The following is a 25,422-nucleotide window of genomic DNA, read 5'->3' as shown; positions in this document are numbered from 1 at the left end:
GTTTATAATAGTAATACGGAACATATAAAATAAAAACCCCAAATTACGAAAAGTATAATCGTGTTCAACGTACTTAGTCACGTATATAGGAAAAAAAATAGAAAAATCCCCAATCGTTGAATCTTGTGTTCTAAGCATATTACAATTATAAGTTGCGCGACTTACTATGGATGACAGTGGCGGATCCAGGATTTGGGGAATGGGGGTACGAAATTACGTTTAATAAAAAAACAAATTACAAAATAAAAAGTAATATGTGGAGCGTAATAATTTTTTCCTAACTAATAAATTTTGAGTTAATAAATAATTTTACTATTGTATATTTGTATTAATATTTGTGTGTACTATACACCCTATCTTCCGACACTAAGGCTTAAAATTAAGTAATAAAATTGTGAGGAGAATTTTTTTATCTAAGAGACCTGTTATTTGTAACAGTAGGTCTCTTTGATAAAAAGTACAAATCTTTTTGTGGAAAAATAAACAATATCACTTAAGAGACCTGTTTTTGTAACAGTAGCTCTCTTTGATCAAAAGTACTATTCTGAAACTCCTAGGCTTCTAGCATGGAAGGTATAAAAAAAAATAACCTAAGAGACCAAATTTTTACATAGGCGGTCTCTTTAAATTAAACATGAAAGGCGGGGCTGATTCAGTGATGCGGTGTAGTACATAACAGTACCTAAGAGACCGCCTATTACATAAATGCGGTCTCTAATCTTAACAATATATTTTTTTTTTTTGGCGGAATGGGGGTACAGCTGTAACTCTATGTACCCCCTAGATCCGCCAATGATGGATGACATATTTACATGTTAAATACTTAGACAAAAGAAAAATCAAGTAATCCTTACTTATTGGGATCAAGATATTGATGAGATCGAATAGAGTGAAGTTCGTCATTCTTTGAAAGAGACCAACGAGCAAGATTATTATTGCTCCACATAAGGAAAAGGGAGAGAAGTATAATGTAATGTTAAAAAAAAATGGCTTTGAAGGGTCGTAAAACACAAGTTTGATCAATTTAGAAATATATATATTTATACTAGTGTTCATATACGACAGAAATACTAAATGAAGAGGGAATATAAAGAGATTTTTGCTAATTGTTACATTTAATTTATGTGACGGCATATGATGGTTTTTAATTACCACGTTAAGTTATGGAATTATTAGTGAGTGGTGTTACTCATTATTGGATCGTACCAAGTGTGATTAATTAATTATTAGTGTACATAAATTACATACTCCATATACTCCCGTACTTAGCTTCTTTATCTCTACGTATTAGGCTCTCACAATTTTGGAGCTTGAACTTTGATTTAATTCTCTCCGAATAAATTTATTCTATGAATGAGCATTTTCTTAAAAAATTACTCCAAGTATTTTGTTAGTAGTACAATTCTAACATGGATGCCTTCTAACATTTAGGTATACGATATATCCGCCCATTGTTTAGCAGTAGAGACACGGAGTACATTATTTATAGAAATACATAGTTCAAAAATTCAATCTATATACAAGCAACTCGTACGTATATTGATAAACTATATTCTGTGTTGAGAGTGATGGATAGCTCAAGTGATTAGAACTCCTCTCTCGATTCCAAGAGATCTTGGGATCAATTCTCATTACTTGTCCTTGTGGCTCTCTAAACACCAGAAATATTATATTTTGTGTTAGCATATGTTCCAAAGCTTACATTTTACAAGAGTATACAATTGTTGATCTAAAAATACTGAGTTCTAAATTACAACTATACTTATACCCTAGGATAAGAGTATATATATACGTACTTTTTAGTTTAGTGATGGATTAGATTTGATATTTACAAGAGTAAAGTTGGAAAAAGATACTTATTTCTTGAAAATGTAAAATGATACTCTAATTATTATGAAAGGCTAAAAAGATACACCGGTAATTGTATAAAGGGTACTCCAAATCGGAAAAGATTACTTGGCTATTTTGGCTAAGTAGTGAAATAAATAATTTAACCGTTTTGGCTTGTAAATTAAAATGTGTTATTAATAACAAAAATCAATGTCACACTCATGCAAATAATGGAATTTATGTACAATTTATTTTGATTGATCATTTATGTACATTCACTGTTCCATCATTATCTTAACGGAATAATGAAGATGATTGTATTTGTGGAAAAAAATAATTCTGCATTCATTTACATTTACTGGTTAAAATTACTTTAAATCCCAAGAAAGTTGGTGGATGACTTTGGTCATAACATGACACATTGAGCAACAGTTTTGTGATTGTGGTCATAACACTTATAAATGGCTGGTTTTTGTAGCCAAACGATATATAGTAAAAGTAAGAAATTTGAGACTTCACAATCCGTGGATCATATGGACTTGATTATAAGTTACAACTATGGAGTAACAATATTAGGGATGGCTAAAATTTGTAGAAGTCCAATTCGCACTCTAGCCTACTCGAGACCTCTCTCCTCTTCATCTTAATTCTTTCTCTACATACCTGAATTTTATTTGGGTTATTTGAAAACCTACTCGACACTGCAGAATACTTCTTGAGAAAATTTTTGCAACAATCAAAATCATTCATTGTCATAGAATGTTGCATTGGCTACATACTTGTAAGATTTTGTCCATGCCAAAATAGTTGGTCGTTCCCCTATAAGGCTATATTCCTGACTTCCTGTAATACCTGCTGACAAAGGCAGAATGTAATCTACACACTTCCTGAAACTAAAGTCTTCTACATATGTTTCTACTGTGTCATTTTTCAAAAAATGACACTATAACATGATGATGTGTCATATGTTATGATTGGTCCATTTTTTATTTATTTTTAAAAGCCTAAATGTACTATACATGTATGTATAATTAGAAATACATGTATTTTTTTTAAGAATACATAATTTTTTTTTAAAATCTATTTTTATCTTTTTAAAATCATTTTCGAAAATTAAATCATAATTAAAATTTGGAAAATAAAAAAATCATCTTTGTTCTTCATTCATGATCTTAATTAACCACCCCAAAATCTTGTATAATCTATCCAGAACTCAAACCAAAATTCCATCCAATGATCGGATTTATTTGGTTTTGAATTGAATCTGCTTCATTGATTCGTATACAAATTTCGTTGGTCGATTGATAATTTTGATTTATGTAAAAATAATATTGTTTGATAGTTTTGAGGATGAAAATGGCCTTAGAAGCGTGTATTATGATGATCTAAAATAATATCTTTCAATTATTTTGACAATCAATGGATAATGAGGCTATTGAGTTTATAAAACTTATCCTTCATTCAACATTTCCTAGAGCCATTTGTGACTAGTCGGGTTTGAAAAAATATACACTTACTTTCAATGAATAAATACATAGTAGTCCATAAGACCCTCACAATTAGCTGCTATGAGAAATTTGGCACAGGTTGACTATTCTTTAGCAACTTATCACTAGATGTTTCTTTTGTTCTCACTATTATTTCCTGCCAAACAATCAAACCCTAGGACTGAAGCCTCTTGACCACATAAAACATATTCATGACCCTTTCAAACTAGATTGACAAAATGAAGATAAATGGAGAATCAATTTAAGTCGTTTAAAAGATTTAAGGTAGTATTTAATCTAAAGACAATAATAATCAGATTAATTAATCACAGCTGTTTTATGAAGAGTTGTTATCACAAAGCTCTCACGTAACTACAGCACAAACCCTCAACCTTGGCAATGTCACTTAAAAAGAAAGATCACTCAAAAAGAAAGAAAGATCACTTAAGAAAAGAAAGATCACATAAGAAAATCAAGAGACTAGTTAAGAAATCAATTAAGATAATCCGGGCAATTAGCTTCATCTTTGTATTTGATCAGTAGTGTGGCTGCTTGTGCAGATGATGAGGCCGTTGAGCCATTTAGCAACCCATTATCAGCAGGTGGAGACGACACTCCCCACTTGCCTTCTGACTCGGCAGGCTCTATCACTTTAACAGTTCCATCACTCAACCCTACAGCAATTTGAAAGGGTTCTTGTGGGTGTGCAGCTACCACTAGCGCATAAACAGCTTGGCTCCTAAAACAAGGTAGAGACAGATTAGATGATGAGACTAATATACTGTAAGTATAGAATCTACATCACCCACATAACCCTTGTGTTCAGCAACTCAAAACAAAGCAGCATTGCATATGTCAATGTCTCAGGTACTTGGTATTTCTTCACTGTATAATTTAGAAAAATTACACATGCATGCCCAAGAAACAGAATAAACTCTGAAGATGTTACAAACAATGAAGTTAAGTTACTAATTAAGAAAATTGTGAAAGGCGCAATTTGACTATAAAAATAATACATTCATCGATCGTATCAATATAACTAAATATAATACGAGTATTCAACATCACATATTGTACTCACCCATTCAATTGAGCCTGAGAAAGGTATGCTGAAGGGCCCAAACGGCATCGAAGTTTCAAAGTGTCCGCATCAAATACTCCAATGTTGCCATCACAAAAGGAAGCATAAACTATCATACTATTGCAAGAGTATGCTGCATAGGATATTGGTGCAGACAATGCAACATGGGGGACCCACTGCAATTTAAGAAGAATCACAACTGATCTTCCATAATCCCAACCTCAAAGCAAAATAAAGTTAAGCCATCATTTTGTTATACCTGTCTAATGCATTCCATTTTAGAGGCATCAGATATTGCTAGCTGGGTTTCATGGAACACTAGCAAACGGGTGTGGTCATAGTGAAACTGGACTCGTGTATCACCAGTAGCAGCCTTACCAGCTGGAAGTTGTATTGTAACAATCTTCATCTACTCCCAGGTATCAATTTCCCAGACACAGCTGAGCATCAGCACCAGATGTTACCGGGATACCAAGATTGGTTGAAAATCCTAAACCACTTATGCGCTTCACATGACCTTTCAATATTGATCTAACCTGAAATTAAGGGGAAATTCCCTGTTTCTCATATTGAGAAACAAAATTTGTTTCTCATAGGGCATTTTCGTGAATAAATCAACAACTTTTTTTTTATTATTGTAGGCTCCACAATTAAATAAAGTTGTTGGTTTATTTAAGAAAATGCCATGTGATTTTGTTTCTCACTATGAGAAATTGGGGCATTCCCGATATTAAGAGGTTTAAAAAACCGAAAATAGATGGCATACTAATGTAAGAAAACGCAAGGAAGAAGTAACTGTGTATTTGAAAATAATTACTTTATCAACTCTAAAATTGTAAATGTGAATGGTCCTTTCCAATTGCTATGAGGTTGTAGTGACGGGGATGGAATGCCAAGAAGGTTGAGGCAGGCGGAGGAGGCATAAATGTCGTCATGACCTGAAATTGCAAAATGATCAGTTGTCCATAATAAAGCTGAACTATAGATAGAACAACAGGCATACTTTACCTTGAATGCCATCATGTTAAACAATGTCACCTTTCCACCAGCAGCCGACAATCCGTATGAATTATATATCGAAAGTGCTAAACATGGTACAACTTCTTCAGCATTGATAACTGGGAGATCATTAGTCATAAGAAGACAGCTGCTTGGTTCCTATTGAAAATTGAAACTCAAAATTTTAGCAACAGTTGATTCACAAACATATTTGATGAAAACAGAAACTTCTACTAATAAATCCATTACCTTCCCGCTATTTTTTTTTTTTTTTTTTTTTTTGAGGAAAATTGTTATATTAATGTAATAAAAATATACAATGTAGATGTCGTATGACTTTAGTCTCAATTGCATCTTCGGCCATCCTACCCTTTTCCGTGTTTCCATTCTGAAGAAAAAGGGAATCCAAAACTAAGTTAAATACAATAATGCAAAGGTACATGTATGTATAGAAAAGATAGTCCAAGTACGATGAAATCGAAGGGCTTTCTTTACAAAAGAAAGTACAATGGTTCATTTTTTTGTCCAAGGTTTCTCAGACACAATTATGCTCAGTAGCACATGCCACATCAAAAAACCAACAATTCCAAATAAGCCCTCACCAGTCACCACTATTGAACAGAATGTCCATGGATGGATCATTGCAGAGAGTTTAGACAAGCACATATGAGAGTTAGGAACACAAGCACAAAAACAAACATAGCTAATCTAATATGCTTGAATTGGCAAGTTTAATAAATTTGAATCATTGAAAGGTACCTTGATAGCAAGCATTAGTAATAAGAAAGAGTATAAAAACATTTGAACCAGAATATTAAAAACCTACTCTATTCTTACTTTAATAAGTTTATCATCTCCACATGTTAGGACACAAATCGAGTTCAGCTTCAACAAGCAAGATAGATAATACTGATCACTCTTGGGAGGTCATCCACAGACCAACAAGCTTGTTGGCGATACGTAACCTCAAATGTAAAACCATTAGTAAGTGCACTGTCGATTAACATCAAAAATTAAGCCAACAACACATACATTAGAGTTGTAGTTGTTACCTCCTCCACAGATTGTTTCATCACCGGTTCGCGATCAGGATTCTCATAACCAACCATGCCAAGTGTCGTTGTAGCTACTTTGTTGTGTGGTTTTTTAGTTTTAAAATTTTTACCCTTTTTTGGTTTGGGCTTCAGTTTTTTAGGAGACCTAACAATACAAAAGAAAGAAACAGGGGAGTGTTTGGAAAATATAAATTCACATAAATAAATTAAATCTAAGCATGGTAAAGTGTTTGTTAATTCTCTTGCGTTTATCTTCATAGTCGTCATATTTTAGTTCAAATGTGTTAATAAAAAAAGAGTAATTATTAATTTAAAAGAAACATTAATTAATTAATTACAAATAGTGTTAGGTCCGGACAATGCCCTGAGTAACTGCATTATTTCCATGACAAAAATATTTGTTAATATTTAATTTTTATTGAATGACATGTAATATGGCAATTTATACAACCACACACAATGCTCAAGCTTCTTACTCTCGTTCTTGTATCAAGTTTGGCATGTTTTATCTGGTTAAGAGGAAAACATTGACTATATACACAGTCATACACTAACCTTGTTGAGTAACAAATATAGCAATATTAGAGCACTCACGATAATGAGCAAAAAAATGCTGAGCAAAAAACATAAAATTGTCTATCCCCATCAATGAGCAAAAGCTAATTGCTCATCATATGAGCAAAATTGTAGATGAATAGTCAGCAGTGGGCCTAGGTTGAAATTGCAACTATATCTATTAAATTGTAAGAGAGAGAAATGTTGATGGGTATTAAAATAGGTAGGAAAGAGAATGGTGAACAGATTTTTTTTTTTTTTTTTTTTATCATTGATGGGATAAAATATGACCACCAAAAATGCTCATGAGAAAAATAAGATTGGAAGAGAGAGAATGAGGAAACAAAAAAACGCTCATTGTTGTGAGTGCTAGTGACGGCTAAAATTTGGTATGGTCCAATTTGCACTTTAGCCTTCTCAAGAGTACCTCTACATGCCCAAACTTTGAGTTATTTGAAAACCTACTCAACATAGCAGAATACTTCTTCAGAGAAAAAATACAGCAATTGAAATAATTTATCTGTCATATAATGCTGCATTGCCTATAAATGCTTAATGTCGGAATGTAGAGTTAAACTAAAATACAGTCCCTCAACTTTAATATTTGTAGCATTTTGGTCCCTCATCTTTCAAACGAAACAAATTGGTCCCACAACCACCCATAACTTACTTTTCTGATGGAAAAAAGATGAGTCACTAAAGTTTAAGGACCAAAGTGCCCGTGTGGCAAAACATAAAATAATATTTCAAAAAAAGATTAGGGACCTATCCTAGTTAGCAAAAGTTTAGGGACCATGATTCATTATTTTTTTTTTTTTTTGTCAGTTTTTTATTTAAAAAAGAGTCTTTTAATTCACATTAATTTTTTTTTCATCAACATTAATATTTTGGTTATGATTTGCATTAATAAAACTACAGAATTTCCAAAAAAAAAAAGGAAAAAAACTATAGGATTTTCCACCTTTTCTCACCCCACATCACCAACAACAACCTGTCGCAAACACACAACCCCATCTCCACCAGTTTGCAGCCTCACCACCGTCATTAATCAACCACGCAACCCAAACCTACGGTTCGGATGAACTATATTGCGCATGAGCTTGTATAGAATTAATAAAATCAAATATGGTGATTGCTGATGATCGTTAATGAGGTGCAAAGTAAGGGATTGTTTCCCCCATTAGAGCCGCCAAACCGAAAGAGAAGAAGAGAGGGCTGACCCTTTGTTTTTTTTTTTTTTCCCTTTTCCTATTCCCTTCTTTCTTTATTTTTCCTTTTTCTTTTTCTTTAAGTCGAAGTATTTAATTTTTTAAGTCATATTTAATTTTCTTCTTTAATTCTTTAAGTCATATTTTAAAAAAAAAAAAAAAAAAAAAAAAAAAAGTAATTTAATTTTTTAAAAAAGCAAAAATTTTGGTTTTCTTTCATTTTAATCAAAGTTTGTACATAATAAATAATAAATATTAGTAGCTGACAAAAAAAAAAAAAAAAAAAAAAAAATAAAAAATTAATGATTTATAATCCCTAAACAAATGCTAGCTAAGATAACTCCCTTAACTTTTGCTTAGTTGGCAACACTCATCCCTAAACTTTGCTGACTCATAAGTTCCTCCACCAGAAATGGTGAGGCAAGGGTAGTAGAGGGACCAATTTGCCTCATTTGAAAGATGAGAGACCAAATGTGCAACTAATATCATAGTTCAGGGACCGTATTTTAGCTTATCTCTCGGAGTGCATAATCTACCCACTTATAAGCAAAATATAGGAAGTACTTGGATGGCAGATTGCGCCTTGACAATTAAAGTGATTTGGCCTTGCCAAAATAATATTCGGCCGTTTCCCTTTAATACTTGTTGACAGTGACACCAACTGCAATCCTTCCAAAAATCAATGGAGAAATATAGCAAGTAAAAAAAAATCCACACACACAAGTTAATTAATAACCTAAAAGGAAGAAGTCATTCATAAAATTGTCGCCAAAACTTGAGATTACATAGATTTGGTGCAACAAAATAGGCATAGTAGCACCTGCATATCTGGCATTAATACTCTTACAAGCTCTAAGTTAACTTAGGTCAGCTTTCACCTTCTAAACTTGCCGCCCCCTCTTCCCCCACCTCTTCCCCTACCACGACCACGCCCACCCCCTCTTCCCCCACCACCACTACCTTTACCACCACCCAATGCTTTGTTCACATCAGTTTTAATCTTCATATTTTCTGGCAAAGGCAGAATGTGATCTACACACTTCCTGAAACTAAAGTCTTCTACAGATTCATCAGCTCTTATGACAAAGAAACAGCGACTTTTCCACTCTGGATGTTGGCGAATTTCAAAAGCATTAATTCCTGAGCCAATCTTCTTCACCGGCTGTGGATGGCCCTTGTTTATCAGCTCCTGCAGCACCAAATGCTCATACTGGAAAAGAATAATACAAGGAATTTGACAACATTAGTATAATCTACACAAAGTAAAATTTGGCAAACAGGAAAATTGAATTAGGAGCATATGTCTTCTGAGTTCTAAACAGGGTCAAATATCAGGACAAAAAAATAAAATACAGTTGAAATTCCTTGAAAATCAATCATATGACCAAAAAGAAGAAACGATAAAAACAACTGCACAATCACCACCTAACAATTGAGATTAGATTGCTTTAGTATACTTCAAATATAAAGCTATCATTTTTCAAAATGATTACATTGCATATAGCATGAACCAAACAAAGGAGTGACCAGAGCCACTTCAATAATAATCAAGGGCTCAAGGCATGTACAGGGGCATTAAAGAATTCCTCTAATAAACAAGGGGGCACTTTTGGAAATAAAACTAAAAGAGGGGGCACTTTATTCGTACGGTTCCTCGTAACGATTCATGTTAGCCGACCCAAATCATTTTTGGCAACACTAAGGCTTTGTTGTTGACTTGTTGTTGTTGGCTATTTGGTACTGTGGTTTCAAGAAAGGGAAAGGTGAATAAGACTCCTGCTTCCCTTATATAGTGTTTGGTAGACGTTTCTTGGAATTCCCTTCCCCTTTTCTCAATATTCAGCTCCCTAATCTCTACTCTGGTTTCCACCACCATCAAGGGCTTCACAAAACCACCAGAATCCCCTATACTATGACCACCTTCCTCCACCACCCTCCTCAGCCAACCCAATTCCACCACAAACACCACCAGCAGCCTCCAACACCCACATGACCACCCCCCCAACCCCCCCTTCTCACTTGACCAACCACAGCCTAGCTACATCTGAAAAGCCCCCGAGCCTGAAGTCTGAATCCCCTCCTCAAGTGCCCAACAACAACCTTCATAATCGAACCACCATCAAAGCCACCCTTCCCATTACACTGCAATGTTGTTATACACTTACACCCAAAATAACACAAGGAACTACCGCAAAACCTTCACCATGCTGTTGTCCCATTTACAAAATTGATGTTTTTCAAGGAAATCTCTGTATATGAATATAAAAAACTGAAAGATGTCTTAAAAAAGTTATTCATACAATTCTTTTCCGCCCTAATTGGGTTCAAAACAGTAGTACTGACCTTTGTTCATGAAGACCAAAACAAATGGAAATCAAATTGCATCTCTTACAAAAAGAGAAGAGAAAAAAAAACTGAGTCTTTGATCAACTTAGAAAATATATTTAAACTTTAAGATCTTGTGAAATAGCTCAAAATTGATAATATTTAGGAAAAGGTTTTGAAGCTGGTAAAAATAGATACTCCCTCCGTCTATTTATTAAAGACCTATTTGGATTTTTTCACGGAAATTAAGAAAGTCGGTGGAAATACATAAGTGCATGTAGGGTTAGAGAGATAGAGAGGGAAAAAAAAGTAGTTGGGAATAATTAAAGAGAGGGAGAGAAAAAGTGTTAGAAATTATGTAAAAAGTCATTATAAGTAAAAAAAAAAAAAAGTGATGACAACTCATAAAAAGTGAGAGAATATTCTCAAATAAATAGTACAACCTCAAATTGCATCTCTTAAAAATTAGTCTTTGATCAACTTAGAAAACACATTTAAACTTCAAGATCTTGTGAAATAGTCTTGTGAAATAGCTCAAAATTGATACAAGTAATATTTAGGAAAAGATTTTGAAGCTGGTAAAAATAGATACGGAGTAATAAACTTAAAAAAGAACCAATTACAAGTTTACAACCCTCTTTACACTTCAATTTTTTGTTTAAAACGGTTAATTAATTTTGTTATATAAAAAAGAAGAATCTTTTTTAAAATTCCATTATTCAAGAGCTAATCGTAGACTATTATCACTTCTTCTCAAGCCTCCTACAATCATGAGGTAGCCTATGTATACACTGTAAATTCTAGGCAAAATACACAAAACTTTTACACCATGTCCACAAGGCAAACTTTCATACATGAAGCAAAGTTTAAGCAACAATGCGAGGAATTCACAAACATTGTCTCATGAAACCTCACCAAAATGCAGTGTACAAGAGTGTTTTTTTAGTATATTGTCCATTGATGTCAAACAAAGGAAAATAGAACCATACAATTTCTTTGTTGATTGATTCATAATTCCTTCAATATCTCCTTCTAATCATTAATAAGTAGACCTCATTGCAGCTGTTTTCGACCGACTCCCTCGCCTTACACTACCTCATTAGCTCAGTTTCAATTAATTCTTTCAAACAATCCTCTTCGTTTTCTGAGATAAATCTTACAAATATACTCTTTTAACTTCCCTGTTCTACCTTAAACACAAATCAAATTTCCCAAACTTTACAAAAATCAAAGTCTAATCCATATATAAACGGCATTGATCAATAAAAATTAAAAAATCAACTCACACTAACACCAAACAGAAATCAATCAAACAATTTTAAAAAATTAAAAAATAAATAAATAAATAAACAAAGGCAAAAGAAACAAAATTGACAAAACCTTGTTAAAATTGATATTAGTAGGCCAATGATGAAGCAACTTATAAAAGTAATCAAACATCTCAACAGACGACCCGAATGTTTTGGGCCCGAGAACAACCGGGCCTTCGGGTTCGGGTTTCCCATCTCCATCCTCTTCCAACTTCTCCATTCTCGATTCTTCTACAGACTTCTCCTCCTCAACCTTCTGCTTCTTCGCATTCACCTCGGCATCATCCACCTCTTCCCTCTCTCTCTTCGCATCATCCTTCGGGCCGGGTTGCGGGTTCTCGAGTTCCATGTCTTCCGTCGTTGCAGTGGTGGTTTCGGGTTCAGTGATTGCCTCGGACGCCATTGATGGAAGAAAGTGCGGAGATTTTCTCTCTCCTAGGGTTTTGCAGAGGTTTTGTAGATGGTGGCTGGTATAATGGAGGAGAGGAGTGAAAGAGGGGTTTAACAGGGATTTTGGAATTTTAATGTTGTTTGTTTTTCGTTTAATTATTATTTTTATTTATTTATTGGAGGATAGAAAAACAAATAGAGTACTCCGTAACCTAGATGGCTTAGAAGTCTAGAACAAAGTTGAAGAAGTATAAGCAGTAAGCCCAAGTTTAGGAAACAAGTTAACAAAAAATGTACGAAGAGCTTTGTGTGTTCGAACTCAACTCTAAAATCTTGTTTTGGTAAAGATAGTTTTATAATTTAGAAAATGATTTTAATAAGGAAAATTTGTCAGAAATAACACCACATTTCAGCGAAGAATAAAACCACCTTTGATACACATTTGCCAAAAATAGAACATGACTGGTTGGTAACCTATTTAAAAGTTACCTGTGACACGTGTCACACTATCATTGGTCAATTTTTTTTAACAATATTTAAAAAAAAAATTAAAATTGAAAAAAAAAAAGGAAAATCCCTCCTACCACCGCCACCTATCAAGGCTGCCACCACCGCCGGCGCCTGAAACCCCTCCCCCACGTTGGCTTAACCATTTTGTCGGTCGTCTACACCCCCTTCCCCCCTTACCCACCACCAAAAATTCGGCAACCCTATAACCCTAAAACCACTTGATTTTGGGGTTTTAGGGTTTTTGGATGGTGGTTCAAAGGGGGAAGGAGGTGGAGACGGTCGATGGAGGGGCAAAATGGATTCGCCGACACAGGGGAGGGGGTTTGGCCGGCGGCCGGTGAGGGGAGGGGGGTTTTCGAGGGGAGGGAGAAGGGTTTTAGGGTGGAGGAAGGTAGTTCAGGGGAAGGGGAGGGGTTGGGTGGTCGAGCACTCGGGTTGGGTGGTTGCGCTGGTACCGCCGAGTAAGGATCTCTGGTCGCCGCCAGTGGTGGCAGGCAGGTGGTTGTGAAGGGGGAGTGGTTTTCCTTTTTTTTTTCATTTTTTTTATTATTATTATTATTTTAGATTTTTTTAAAAGTTTTTTTAATTTAAGTTTAGTTTTGTTTTGTTTTTTTTTTTTTTTAAAATCATTATTATTAAAAAAAATGTTAAAATAAAAAATTATTTTAACCAATCACACATGTGACATGTGTCAAATGTAACCTGTAAAACAGATTACAGGTTTTTTGTTCTGTTTTTGGCAGATGCGTATCAAAGGTCGTTCTATTTTGAAATAATCCAAAGGTCGTTTTATCCTTAAAAGATCGCTGAAATGTGGTGTTATTTTTGGCAAATTTTCCTTTTAATAATCTAATTTGAGCGCTTTTTTTTTTTTTGTTTATAAATAATCTCAACGGAGTATGTATTATTCTTAATCACAAATTTGTATATGTGTGTTGATCACGACGTGTAGTATTCCGAGATTATCTATTTAGGGGATACTTTGTTGGTCAGGAGTTACTCAGTCAGTTAGCGTTTTTTTGTGTGAGAGCAATCTTAACCGAACGAGTAACCCATGAATAACTAACTCCGCCCACACAGAAAAAACACCGATTCTTAAATAATTTCAACGTTAGGGATATTTATTTTTATTAGGCCCACATGACCGGCAACCTAATGAATTGATTTTTTTTTTCAAAAAATGCCACATGTCAATTTGTCTATATCTTTTTCTCTCTCCTCCTTTTACAAACTAATAAAACATGAAAATATAAAAATTAAAAAATGTTATTTTTTTATCGGAACAATTAGAAATGTTCCCCTAAATAATGTAAAAACATAAACTAATTTCTTATATGCATAGGTTTAAAAATTATTTCTCACAATGTTGTCCACGCATGCTCAGTGTAAAATTTCGGTATTTGCCAATATAGAACCGCTAACATTGTTAGTGGTTCTATTTATTATAGAATATAGAACAACTAATACCATTAGAGCCAAGTCTGTGTGAACAATATTGTGAATAATAATTTGTAAACCGGCTTATATAAGAAATTAGTTTGCATTTTATCATTATTTAGGGAAAATTGCTCATGAATGTTGCAATATTAATCATAAGTCAATAATTAAAAACACGAAATGATATTAACAAGAAGTCAAGAAGTGTTTATACGTATTGGAAACTTGAGAGTTGAGACTTTGAAAGTAAGACCCAAAGACAAACCACAGAAATTGAAGAAGAAGCAATCAAAGCAAAATCGGTGTATAAGGCGGTAATGAATGACGACGTCCAAGTCGTGGTCCCAATTATTAAGCTCTTTCCAACTTCCAAGCGTAGCATTTAAGCCATTAAGCTACATATAACTACAAGTTCTGATTTACTGAAATGAACTGTATTAAATTTATTGGAGTTGAACTGAAGTGAACTTAACTTATTAAAGCTGAGCTGAACTAAAAATAAATTGAAAAGAACATACCCTAAAATATTAATAGTGGTTAGACCTAGGCAATTTGGTGGAAATTTCCCAAGATCCAGATTCTTTTCAACCATTTTTAGTAGCCAAGGGTACATCTACTTTTTGTCTTTAAAGAATCGAGGGAAGATGTGGGTTGATACACATATTGGCACACTTACAAAATTTTCTTGTTGTTGAATCACGGGAGTAGAACATTTGATGAATGCATAAAATAAAAGTAATAAAAAAAACTTTATGGTTTCAACATTTACGTCTCTAAGTAACCATGAGCTCTTAAAATATTTACGAGTTAGACACATGAGTGTATGGGAAAAAAGTAAGGTTCACCCTCAAGCACCATCACATAAACAAGATTTAAACACCAAAATGAAGTGAGTTAGACTGTCATTGACATAATGTATATTCATATATTTGTATAATATTACAAATTTACAAAAACACAAGTCATCATATACATTGAAAAAAAATTTAAATACTAACACCTAAATGCGTACATATAAGAATTTAAATCATTTGTCAATTTCAAATCAAGTCTATAATCAAATTTTAAACTGAATTATTTTTAAATAAGTCAAATTATTTCAAGTCAGATAAGTTTTTAAACATACGTTTCGGAGATCCGGATGCAACGGGTCTCAAATAATTGAACCTAATTTCTTTATCGTGAATGTAGGTTCCATATAATTTTGCAAGTATCTAACACCTCTCCAAGAAATTAGAATTCCAAATTTGTGGGTGACCACTCTATATTAGATTCCATAAAAATCATCATCTCTTTACATTCTAACGTCCTCTAACGTTCGTTATGTCTCAAAAACCACGCTAACCTATTCCATTTAACAGACGTTAACAAACCCTCCAAGAATTAAATTCCAAGAAAGCCACCTCCTTTTGGCTTTGTTTCAGTCAAATAACTCAAACCAACCAAACCCTGTTTATATAAATATAGAAGAATACCCCATTTTCTTTATTTTCCAGAATTTTCTTACATAAAATCCCATCTCATTTCATCATCATAACCCTTTTTCACAAAGTTACCCCTTTTATTAGAAAGTGTGTATTCGTTGTTAATTCATTTCCCAGAAAATAGTTCTGAATCAAAAGGTAATTTCTTCCTATTCTTTTTCAAGTTGTAATTTTTTGATTAAATTGTTCTTATTTGAAGGAAACAGTGTTTGTTAATTTTGATTGTGGTTGATTTTAGGGGTTTTGATTGTTTTTTGATTGATTCATTTTGACGGGAATTTGTAATTCAATATTTAGAATTTATGGGTTTGATGAATTTGGGAATTTTTTGTGTGTAGATGTAAAATGTGCCTTTTCTGGGAATATGGGTCGTTTGCATATATGTTCATCTTTAAGGGGTTTTGAATTTTTGTCTGAATTTGTTATAGTATGTAATTTTGATTGATAATTGAAGAACATTAGGTTATCTTGATTATAATTTTTCTACATTTTTTCTAATTTATACTGATTTTTTGGATATTTTTCTAGGTTAAAGTTTGAGCCTTTTTTTTTTTTTTTTTCCTTAGCTGGAATTAATTGGGGAAAACTTATGAACATTTATCTTGTTTCATGGATTATTTGAAGTGTAGCTATTTACGGGTAGTTACTTTGTGAATTTTGTAATGGGTGTTGTTGGGCTTATTGTCTGATTGTTCAGATAGTTCTGTATGCTTAGGTTTTATGTTTATATGTCAGTTCTTTCTCAAAGTCTGAAGATTTTTAGGCTGATGAAAAACTGTGGCTTGCATCATCATTTACTGTATTACTGAATTATTTGGTTATTCATCAGTTTGATCCAGAAGACAAATGAGTGATCACCATGTTGTGTGTGTGGACCGTCTGATTACATCGGACACTTTGCAACCGGGTAAAGGGGTTGAGGTTTCAGAATCGTCTGTTGATAGTCATAATCATGTTGCTGAATCGTCTACTTCTTATGAACCCGGGGAGGTGAGAGATGATGTGCCTGATGAAGAACAGCCTCTCATTCAGGGAGTTGAGTGCAGGATATGTCAGGAGGAGGATAGTGTAAAGAATTTGGAGGTCCCTTGCTCTTGCAGTGGCAGTTTGAAGGTAACTTCTTTACCTTTGTTTTAGAGTTTTAGCTTGTCTGGTTCTTTTGGTTCAAGGCCATAAAATGAGTAAATAGTGGTCAGCTTATGTGTGTTATTGTAACCTAAACATGTGGGTACAATTGGTAACAAAGCTATTGAATAAAGTTGAATACTTGGTAGTTGATATGAGGGATGTTCTATTGTAAGACTGCAAACAAACTCATTAATTATCTTAGGTTGTGGCATTATATCAAACATACTTTTTGATATTGGAAGTTCCATAAGTCTTCCAATTGTGCTGTTTTGGGCTTATAATCAACAATGAAACTGTTTGGAATTGATGGCAAAGTCTTATACACACTTATTATTTCTGTGGTCAGTCACTTCGTCTGATGAGGATTGTGCATGCTGCGTTCTGTGTTCCTAGGATTTTGTGGTTCTCACAGCTAGTATTGTTTGATTCTTTGGTTTCCAGGAGGATTGATGTTGCCTCAAAAACTTTTTTTCTTTTTGATTTTTGGAGCTTGCGATAGGCATAGAAAAGAGAGCTGAAATTCAGTGTGTTTTGTCTAAGATTGGAGCTCGAAGTTGTTTCATTAGTTATATGAGTATGTTTTTACTACTTTTGTCCCTTCATAGTTTTCTTTTAGAATGATTGATGGGCTCAAATAAAAACTTTAAACTTTTTGCATAACATTTGATAACTTTTTTATTTTTTATTTTTTTATCTTACTGTACCATTATTTATCTTGTCAAGAATACCAACTCACATTCATATTTTTAAAGTTGCATTAGTGCCGTGTAGAACAGAGGCACCTTTGTCACTTCATAAACCCACCGTTTTTCCTGTTTAAATGTTCTCTATTGTATATATAGCTTAAAAAAGGATGGAGGGAGCATCTAATTGTTTGCTGGTGCATATTGAAATTGACGCTGGTACTTATCTTATGTTAGATCACTAGTATGTCTCTTAAACAAGTTTTTGGTTGTGATGCAGTATGCTCATAGAAAATGTGTTCAAAGGTGGTGCAATGAGAAAGGAGACATCATATGTGAGATCTGTCATCAGGTATGTGTTGTTTCTTGATCTCCATTGTTGGATGATGCTGTTGTTTTTATTTTGTACAGTTGTTCGTTTCGAATTATGTTGTCTTCTTGAGCCCATTTATTGTGCCGGTTGGTTGTTGCTGTGTAAAGTCTTTATTTTCTGGCCTACAGGCATAGATTTTCCCAAGTTTATTTTGGAAAATTGAAAGTGAAATTATTTGTGAATGAATGTAGTTTTTACTGCATTTGGCATTTAACTGGTCTTCTTCCTTTCTTTATTCTAATCATAGAAATTTCCTGGAATGCTATCAGTTTGAGACTTTGAGTAGAGAATTGTAAAAGGGAATTGATTGGCTGATTCTTTTATTTGTCCTTGGTCTTGAGATGTATAGCCTATTTGTAATCCATTTTTTAGAATTGAGGATGGAGTGATTGGGAGTCAACATCTTCTTATAAGTCAACTCTGAAATTATTTTCTTTAGAAGTAGCTTTCAATAATTGGTGTTGGTGGGTGTAGCTCCTGTTCGATAGATTGACTTCTTATACCCTTAAAAATTAGGCTGCATTTGGTTAAAGGTCAATTTCAATGAATTGAGTTCAAATTTCTGAGATAAATTACTATTTTCATGTTTATTTTTGACATTCACTATGCCACTGTATAAGCCTTTCCTTGAGGTTATCTGTCTTTATTGCCCGTCACTGAACTAGTATTAATTTGTTGTCTTCACAACCGAAGGTCTGATGTACTTTGGGCTACTGTTGTTTTGACTTCATATTGTTGGTTTGGATCTTCTGCAAATGATGTACCGCTAAACTCAAACTTTACCTTTATTTCTCATTTGCCAATTGTGTTTATAGGATTCACTTTATATAGGATAAAGTTGGTGTCTTGCAAGTTTTGAGATTTGAACCAAAACCTTCTTTACATTATAATTATTATTTGGGTAATACTGAAAGTAAAGGATCAGTTTTTGAATCAAATGAACATAGCATGGTTGATCAGAAATATGCTAAAAATCGACTCATATAATATGCTTGATGATTTTGCTTAACTTTGATGCACTTATGTGTGGATCTCCCACCTATGATTCTTGTTTTTTTTTGGTGGCGTATTTTATTTGTCATTATGGGTATTGAGCCATCATTAAGTAATCTTTCTTTCTTGGTTTATAGCCTTATCAACCAGGTTATACTGCACCACCACCTCCACCTGCTGATGATACCGCTATTGACATCAGGTAATTTTTAGTGGTCTGCTCTTTTCGTGCTTTTTACCTACTGTATTTTCATCTAATGGTGTATGTTGTATGAATTTGTTCCCTTATTTTCATGCATGCACATATTAGGCCAAAATGTTCCTGTTGAGTGGTGGAATAATGAATGGAAATCTAATATGCAGCAGTTTAAGATCCAATTTAATACTTCTTTTTGCTTACAGTGCTCAATGGACCGTGTCTGGTGCACCATTGGACTTGAATGACCCACGGCTTTTGGCAATGGCAGCTGCTGAAAGACGTCTACTGGAAGCTGAGTATGACGAGTATGCTGATACAAATGCCAATGGAGCAGCATTTTGTCGCTCTGCTGCACTCATTGTAAGTTGGCATTATTGTTTTAAATGAACACCAATATGATAATAACTATTTTTAGGGCAAGAGACGCACCAACTGTGATTATGAGCGGTGGGATTCTATCTTGATAAATTGATGATAAAGGTGTCAGTGCTTTAATGTTTACCCCACTTAACATAACACGTTAACATGTTTACAGTCGACAAGCTGTATATTAGGCCTTATATAAGCCTCTTCTATCAGTTATAAACTTCTTTATATCTTGATTTGATATCAACATGCAAATTTGGGTTGAACTTGTTTGGGTTTACTAAGAATGCTGGTATTTCTTGGCTAATTTTTGAGAATTCGGAAACACATATTTTTAAAATGCAGTTGCAGAAAATTTCTTTTAGATAATTTAGGAAAGATCAGTTAATATAACTTTCATATGCTCTAGAATCAAAGTAAAGAAAAAAAGCCTCATACTGTAAATGAGTTTGATTACCCGTCACAACACATTCGAAGTCTGGAAGCATCAGAATTCAAGATTTTGGTTGGAGTTCACTTTGCTCTAATGGCCTCCGTTAATATTAAGTTTGGCCTTACAGTTTGACTAGTTAGATGAGAAAGTTGCCTTAGCCAGTAAACTGGTTGGTTTGGTTTGTGCTATTAGCCAGTAAACTGGTTGGTTAGGTTTGTGCTATTAGCCAGTAAACTGGATCTAAACTTGCTAGATTTGTCACTATGTTGCAATTTAAAAAAGGGCGCTTACTGCTTAGTGACACTCTTTGTACCATGCAAACGCTTATTTAATGATGATATAATTTCCCTTTTTGTTTCTTGTCCTTCTATATCTCAGCCTACTATTACTGGTTATTTTGGTTTTGCTGAATCTTCTCTCTTGTGGCAGTTGATGGCTCTATTACTCTTGAGGCATGCTCTCTATGTGACAAGTCCTGATGGCGAGGATGATGATGTTTCCACATTCTTTTCTGTGAGTAACGCAAAAATCTTGTGAATTGTTGCCTTCTGTTTGCTATACATTATGTTGACTAGTTTCTTTTTTACAGCTTTTCTTGCTGCGAGCTGCTGGTTTTCTTCTTCCATGCTACATAATGGCTTGGGCTATTAGTATATTGCAACGGAGAAGGCAACGACAGGTTGGTTTCCATACTTATGTTTCATTTTCCAAAACTTGTGTATTACATTTGTCTCAGATATGTCTTGGCACACCTTTCACTCTCTTTAAATTCAATCTTTGATCATTATCAACTATAACTATTATTTGGACCCATGCAGCACATAAGATGTATCGTATACAGTGTTTGATAAAAATTAATCAAATGGTACTAAAAAGAATCACCAATAAGGTTGCTTAAAAAGTGATTTTAAAATCTTATATTGTAATAAAATGCTGATATATGATTGTTCGATATGGGACATAGAAGCACTGTATCTTCACTCTCCAGTTCCAATTTTCCAATTAGTATTGTGATATCAAATCAACCGAATTATTATAGCTAATCAACAATAAATAATATATAATGACTCGTGTAATGACTATGTGAGACAGAGTAATATTTCTCGTTCTTGTTATTGATAAGTTTCGTTCATTCTATAAACTCAAAATTCAATTGTTATTGTCACCTCCTCTAATTTTTTTTTTTTTTTTTTTTTTTGACGGGATGAGGTCACCTCCTCTAATTAAAGAATACAAATTTGAGCACTCCCACCACAACCACCACATTCATCTAAATTTATGCCACGCCTGAGATATACACTGCAGTTTACAATTTTACATGTTCCAAATATGGTAGCTCACATCATATTACTTGGTTAAATTGAACTCCATGTAAATGAAGAAAAATAATAACAATGAAAAGATAGCAAGATTACCGGCTTTTTTTGTTCTTGGGGTTAAATATTAGGGCTAAATCTTTTCAGGTTGCATCCCTTCCAAGGGTTATTTTTTCCCCCTCTTCATGTGGTGTCCTTGAAAGCATTTTTTTATTGACTGGCATAAACTTAAATAAAAAGCAGAGGGAGAAAAAAAAAAATTTGTTTGAATATCTTAAACCATTTATGGAAAACAATAGTTGCTTGAGATGGAATTGATGAAATTTAAAGCATTAGCTTTAGAGTGATAATTGGATATTTGTTACTCTGTGTAGTTGTACCCTTAGGACCAAATTTTTTCCCTCATATTCATCATGTAAAGAGCCAAAGAGACATGTCAAGTTTTGGGGTATAGATAAATCACAAGTTTTTAACGACTACCCCCTATGTAACTTTATTGTTACGGATAAGGATTAGATTAGGTGGGAGAGATACCGATACATTCTTTTGAGACAGTAATCATCTTGCTTTCTGTCAAGGATTTTCCAAGATAGCTTTCATTTTAGTACAATTTGGAAGGCTCAATCTTCAACTCCCATGTATTACCTGGAGAAAACATTGTTTTAATTAGCGTTAATATAGGTAAGAATGAGTATTTGAGTGATCTAGGTAGACTCTATATTTTGTGAACCAAATTATGGAAGATGTGATGTGGAACCTATAATGGAAGCTGTTTTGTTTATCTTATTAGGTTGGTTACAAATTCTTAAGGGGAACTTTCCTTAACTTATTGTAAAACAGGTTAAAGTTACCCTAAAAGTATTTAAAGTTACCCTTGAAGTTACCATTTTTTTAACCATAAATTTTACCCTTAAAAAATACTTATACTGTATTATATTAAGCATATTAGCCTTAATAACATGTATCAATTAAAAAATACACAATTAAAATACAATAAGACTCATTACAAATTAAAAGTTACCCTTGAATGAGTAAAAGTAACCATAAAAATTGTTAGAATTGCCCTCAGATTGAAGTCTTCCAATCAAACTAACAAAAGTCCGCCTTGTACAAGACTTACTGTGAGTTGGTAAATAGACGATAGGTGGGAAATAGCTGCTATATTGGAGGTGGAAAGGAGACGAAAGATGGAGGAAGTGGATGAGAACTAGAGTTGGAAAGTCACCTCTAAAGTAAGAGTTATGAGCGTTAAGATGTGTTTCCCGACACTTGACTCTGACACCTCTCTCGCATTCTCTTATGGTACCTACTAATTCCATGAGACCGAGCTTGTCTAGTAACTGAAACCTTGTACTGCAAAAGCATTTGGACTGCTTTCCTAAGTGTGTCACTGCAAAAAGAAACTTGTGAAACAATAATTGTCTCTGGTCAGCAAATACTGAGTCTCTCCAATGGAGAGTCTAGTTTAAATTCAATGTTTATTTTCTTTTGGACCAATAGGGGTTATGAAGCAAAAGGAAATGATAATTTTCATAATCAATAGATGCCTTTACATTTCGTCCTGTTTCTTTGTAAATGAATTATCAATTGGCTTATCAATATATCTGTATGTTGCCAAAAAAAAAAAAAAAAAAAAAAAAACACATATTGGCATAAATTTTTTTTATTCACCATATACCCATGAAAATTCTCAAATTCACCATATACACTTGAATTTCACAAAAATGTCACCAAATGCCCTTAATGACTAACGGCAGATAATTCCGTTTGTCATTAGAGTTAATTATGACACATGGCAGTATGTTATTGGTTATTGTTTAAATTAATTAATTAGTTATAAAAAAATGGTAAAATTTTTTTTAAAAAAATAAAACACCACCACTAACCCCCCACCAGCGAGCCACCACCGCCCCACAACCGCCACCCAGCCACCTACTGTCGCCGGCGCCTAGACCCCCTCCTCACCTTGCCGGCGCCGGCGGTGCCATTCCTCTCAACCCTGAACCAATGCCCGCCCATTTCCCTGAACCACCATATCCCCTCCCTCCTCTTAAACCGTAAAAACCCCTCCCAACCTTTCCGACAAAGTCGAACCGTCAGGCAACCACCACAATACCCCTTCGCCGGCAGTCCAAGTACCCTCCCCCACGTCGCTGCTGCCCACCTTAGCCAAAAACCACCACCCCGAAACCCTAAAACCCCAAATTCAAAACCCTTAAAATCAAAATATAGGGTTTCGAATTTGGGGTTTTTTTATTTTGGGCTTTCTAGTGGTGGTTCACGGGTTGAGATAGTGGTGGTTCAGGGATAGGGATAGGGATAGCAGGGGGAGCGGCGGTTTTGGCTCGCCGGCACGGGGATGAGAGTTTAGACGTCGGCGGTGGGGAGGGGAGGGTGGGGTTTTTGAGGGAGAGGTTTAGGATTAGGGAGTGGGTGGTTCAGGGGATGCAACGGGGCACCGGCAGGTGGGGTGTCGGGTTTGGGCTAGCGCCGACGCGGGGGTTAAGGCGGGATCCGCGCCAGCGGGGCGGACTGGCGGGGCTGGGTGGTGGCGGTGCTCGGCTGTGGTGGGTGGGGTTTTTTTTTTATTTATTTTTTGATAATTAATAAAATAATTATATTAAAATTTAATGAATATAAATGTTAGGCAATCACAGGTTGACACGTGGCAAATTTATCCCTTAATGACTAACGGAGTTAACGTCCGTTAGTCATTTGGGCATTTTGTGACATTTTTGTGTAACTCAAGTGTATATGGTGAATTTAAAAATTTTCATGGGTGTATGGTGAATAAAAAAATAACTCAGGGGCATTTGGTGAAATAACCGTAGAAAATAAGCCATCACATCTTGACATTTGACACTCAGTTTGATTCTAGTTTTTGTTATTATGAAGGTTATTACTTCATTTTGTGAAATACAAAGTACTTGTATGAAAAACTTGCTACATGGATTGTTTCAAAATAATTAAAGCATACCATTTCGTTCTTGCTATATAGATTGTTTCAAAATAACCTTTGACTCCTCCCTTTCATTCTTCTCATCTGACTAGCTCTTTCTGTCTCTTCATACTTTGAAACAGAGAAAGTGCTTTTATTTTTTGGACGTGCAATGACATTCATTTTTTACATATGTTTGATTTCAACAGGAAGCAGCAGCATTGGCGGCAGGTGAAGTTGCATATGTGATACAGGCAGGACAGCATGGAGGCGTACATTTCACCATAGCTCCTGGGCCTGCAGCTTCTCCACAGCCCGAACAACATCAATAACGTGTTAAGTAACTTGCTTAAATGTATCTGATCAAAATGAAATTCCAAGTTTCTTGTTGAGCTCCTGGTTCACAAAATTTGCCAATTTATTCTGGCATAAACCTGCCCACCATGTTGTAACCTTTTCAGAGTATAAATTACACGGGAGTATCGCTAAAGAAATTCTGATGAAAGGGTCATGAAACTCTGTAGCTCTAGCTCTCATTTGCTTGTACATAAACTCCATTATCGTTTCAGACGTAATTGTATCCTTTGTAGCACCTGAGAGCCCATTACAAGCAACAAATTATTGTCTTTTGACATCATTTTTCTGAATCTGTATGATTTTGTTACTCCATATTCCATTATCTGTATGATTTTTCTGAATCTGTATGTAACAGGAATTTCTGCAAGGAAACAAAAAGTATTGAATACTTGGCTTACTTCCCAAGTGCTCGTTAGGAGGAACTAGTTTAAGCCACTTATTCCATTCGTTATAGTATAATTGAGCATTCATATGTCAACCAAACGACCACTAATATTTGATATGAAGATAAAGACCGATGAATATAGGTAAATCCAAAGTAACAAAGTGATTTCTTTGGGTATAAGCTAATAAAGACAAAAACTTTGGTCAGTATGGCGTGCTAAGTTTTTGTAGGTACAATGTTAAGCTTTTAGATGACAAATGGTGAGTTTTGAGTCTTAGCATGTCTAACTAAAACCGAACTCTAACTTCTTGAGTGGTCATTTTACCTCGTTGGTAACAAACTTCACATTTACATATTGGCCCAAATTCTTATTCTTTTGTTGCTATATCTAGCTTTCTAGCCAATAGTACATGATTTTTTTGGGCATTAAGATTTGGTTATGAATGAAAAATATGAGTTAAATCATAGAATTGGTCCTTTTTTTTTTTTTTTTTTTTTTTTTTTTTTTTTTTTATTTTTATTGTCCCTCCTATATTAATAAATTAGTGTTTAAAAGTTCAAATTTGATGGCTAAGAGTGA

General features: G+C 34.4%; 2 protein-coding genes across 2 annotated transcripts; one reads left to right on the top strand and one right to left on the bottom strand.

Moving 5' to 3' along the window:
- Positions 1–8,947: 8,947 nt before the first annotated feature.
- LOC145567309 (protein EMBRYO DEFECTIVE 514-like) lies at positions 8,948–12,345 on the bottom strand. The gene is made up of 2 exons (XM_081626567.1): positions 11,921–12,345; positions 8,948–9,425 (listed from the first exon to the last, which is right to left on the bottom strand). The coding sequence occupies exons 1-2, from the start codon at positions 12,251–12,253 to the stop codon at positions 9,090–9,092; spliced, it is 669 nt and encodes a 222-aa protein (XP_081482693.1). The 5' UTR covers positions 12,254–12,345; the 3' UTR covers positions 8,948–9,089.
- A 3,305-nt stretch (positions 12,346–15,650) lies between these two features.
- Positions 15,651–24,747, top strand: LOC145568448 (uncharacterized). The gene is made up of 8 exons (XM_081627869.1): positions 15,651–15,809; positions 16,501–16,784; positions 17,763–17,834; positions 18,986–19,050; positions 19,251–19,407; positions 20,276–20,359; positions 20,436–20,525; positions 24,310–24,747. Exons 2-8 carry the CDS (start codon positions 16,518–16,520, stop codon positions 24,430–24,432), a joined length of 858 nt encoding a protein of 285 aa, XP_081483995.1. The 5' UTR covers positions 15,651–15,809; positions 16,501–16,517; the 3' UTR covers positions 24,433–24,747.
- The last annotated feature ends 675 nt before the right edge of the window (positions 24,748–25,422 follow it).

This window comes from Chenopodium album, chromosome 11 (genome assembly GCF_948465745.1).
Source record: "Chenopodium album chromosome 11, dcCheAlbu1.1, whole genome shotgun sequence".
Taxonomy (NCBI): Eukaryota; Viridiplantae; Streptophyta; class Magnoliopsida; order Caryophyllales; family Amaranthaceae; genus Chenopodium; species Chenopodium album.
The sequence above is the reverse complement of the archived record's forward strand: the minus strand, read 5'-3'. Positions and strand labels throughout refer to the sequence as shown.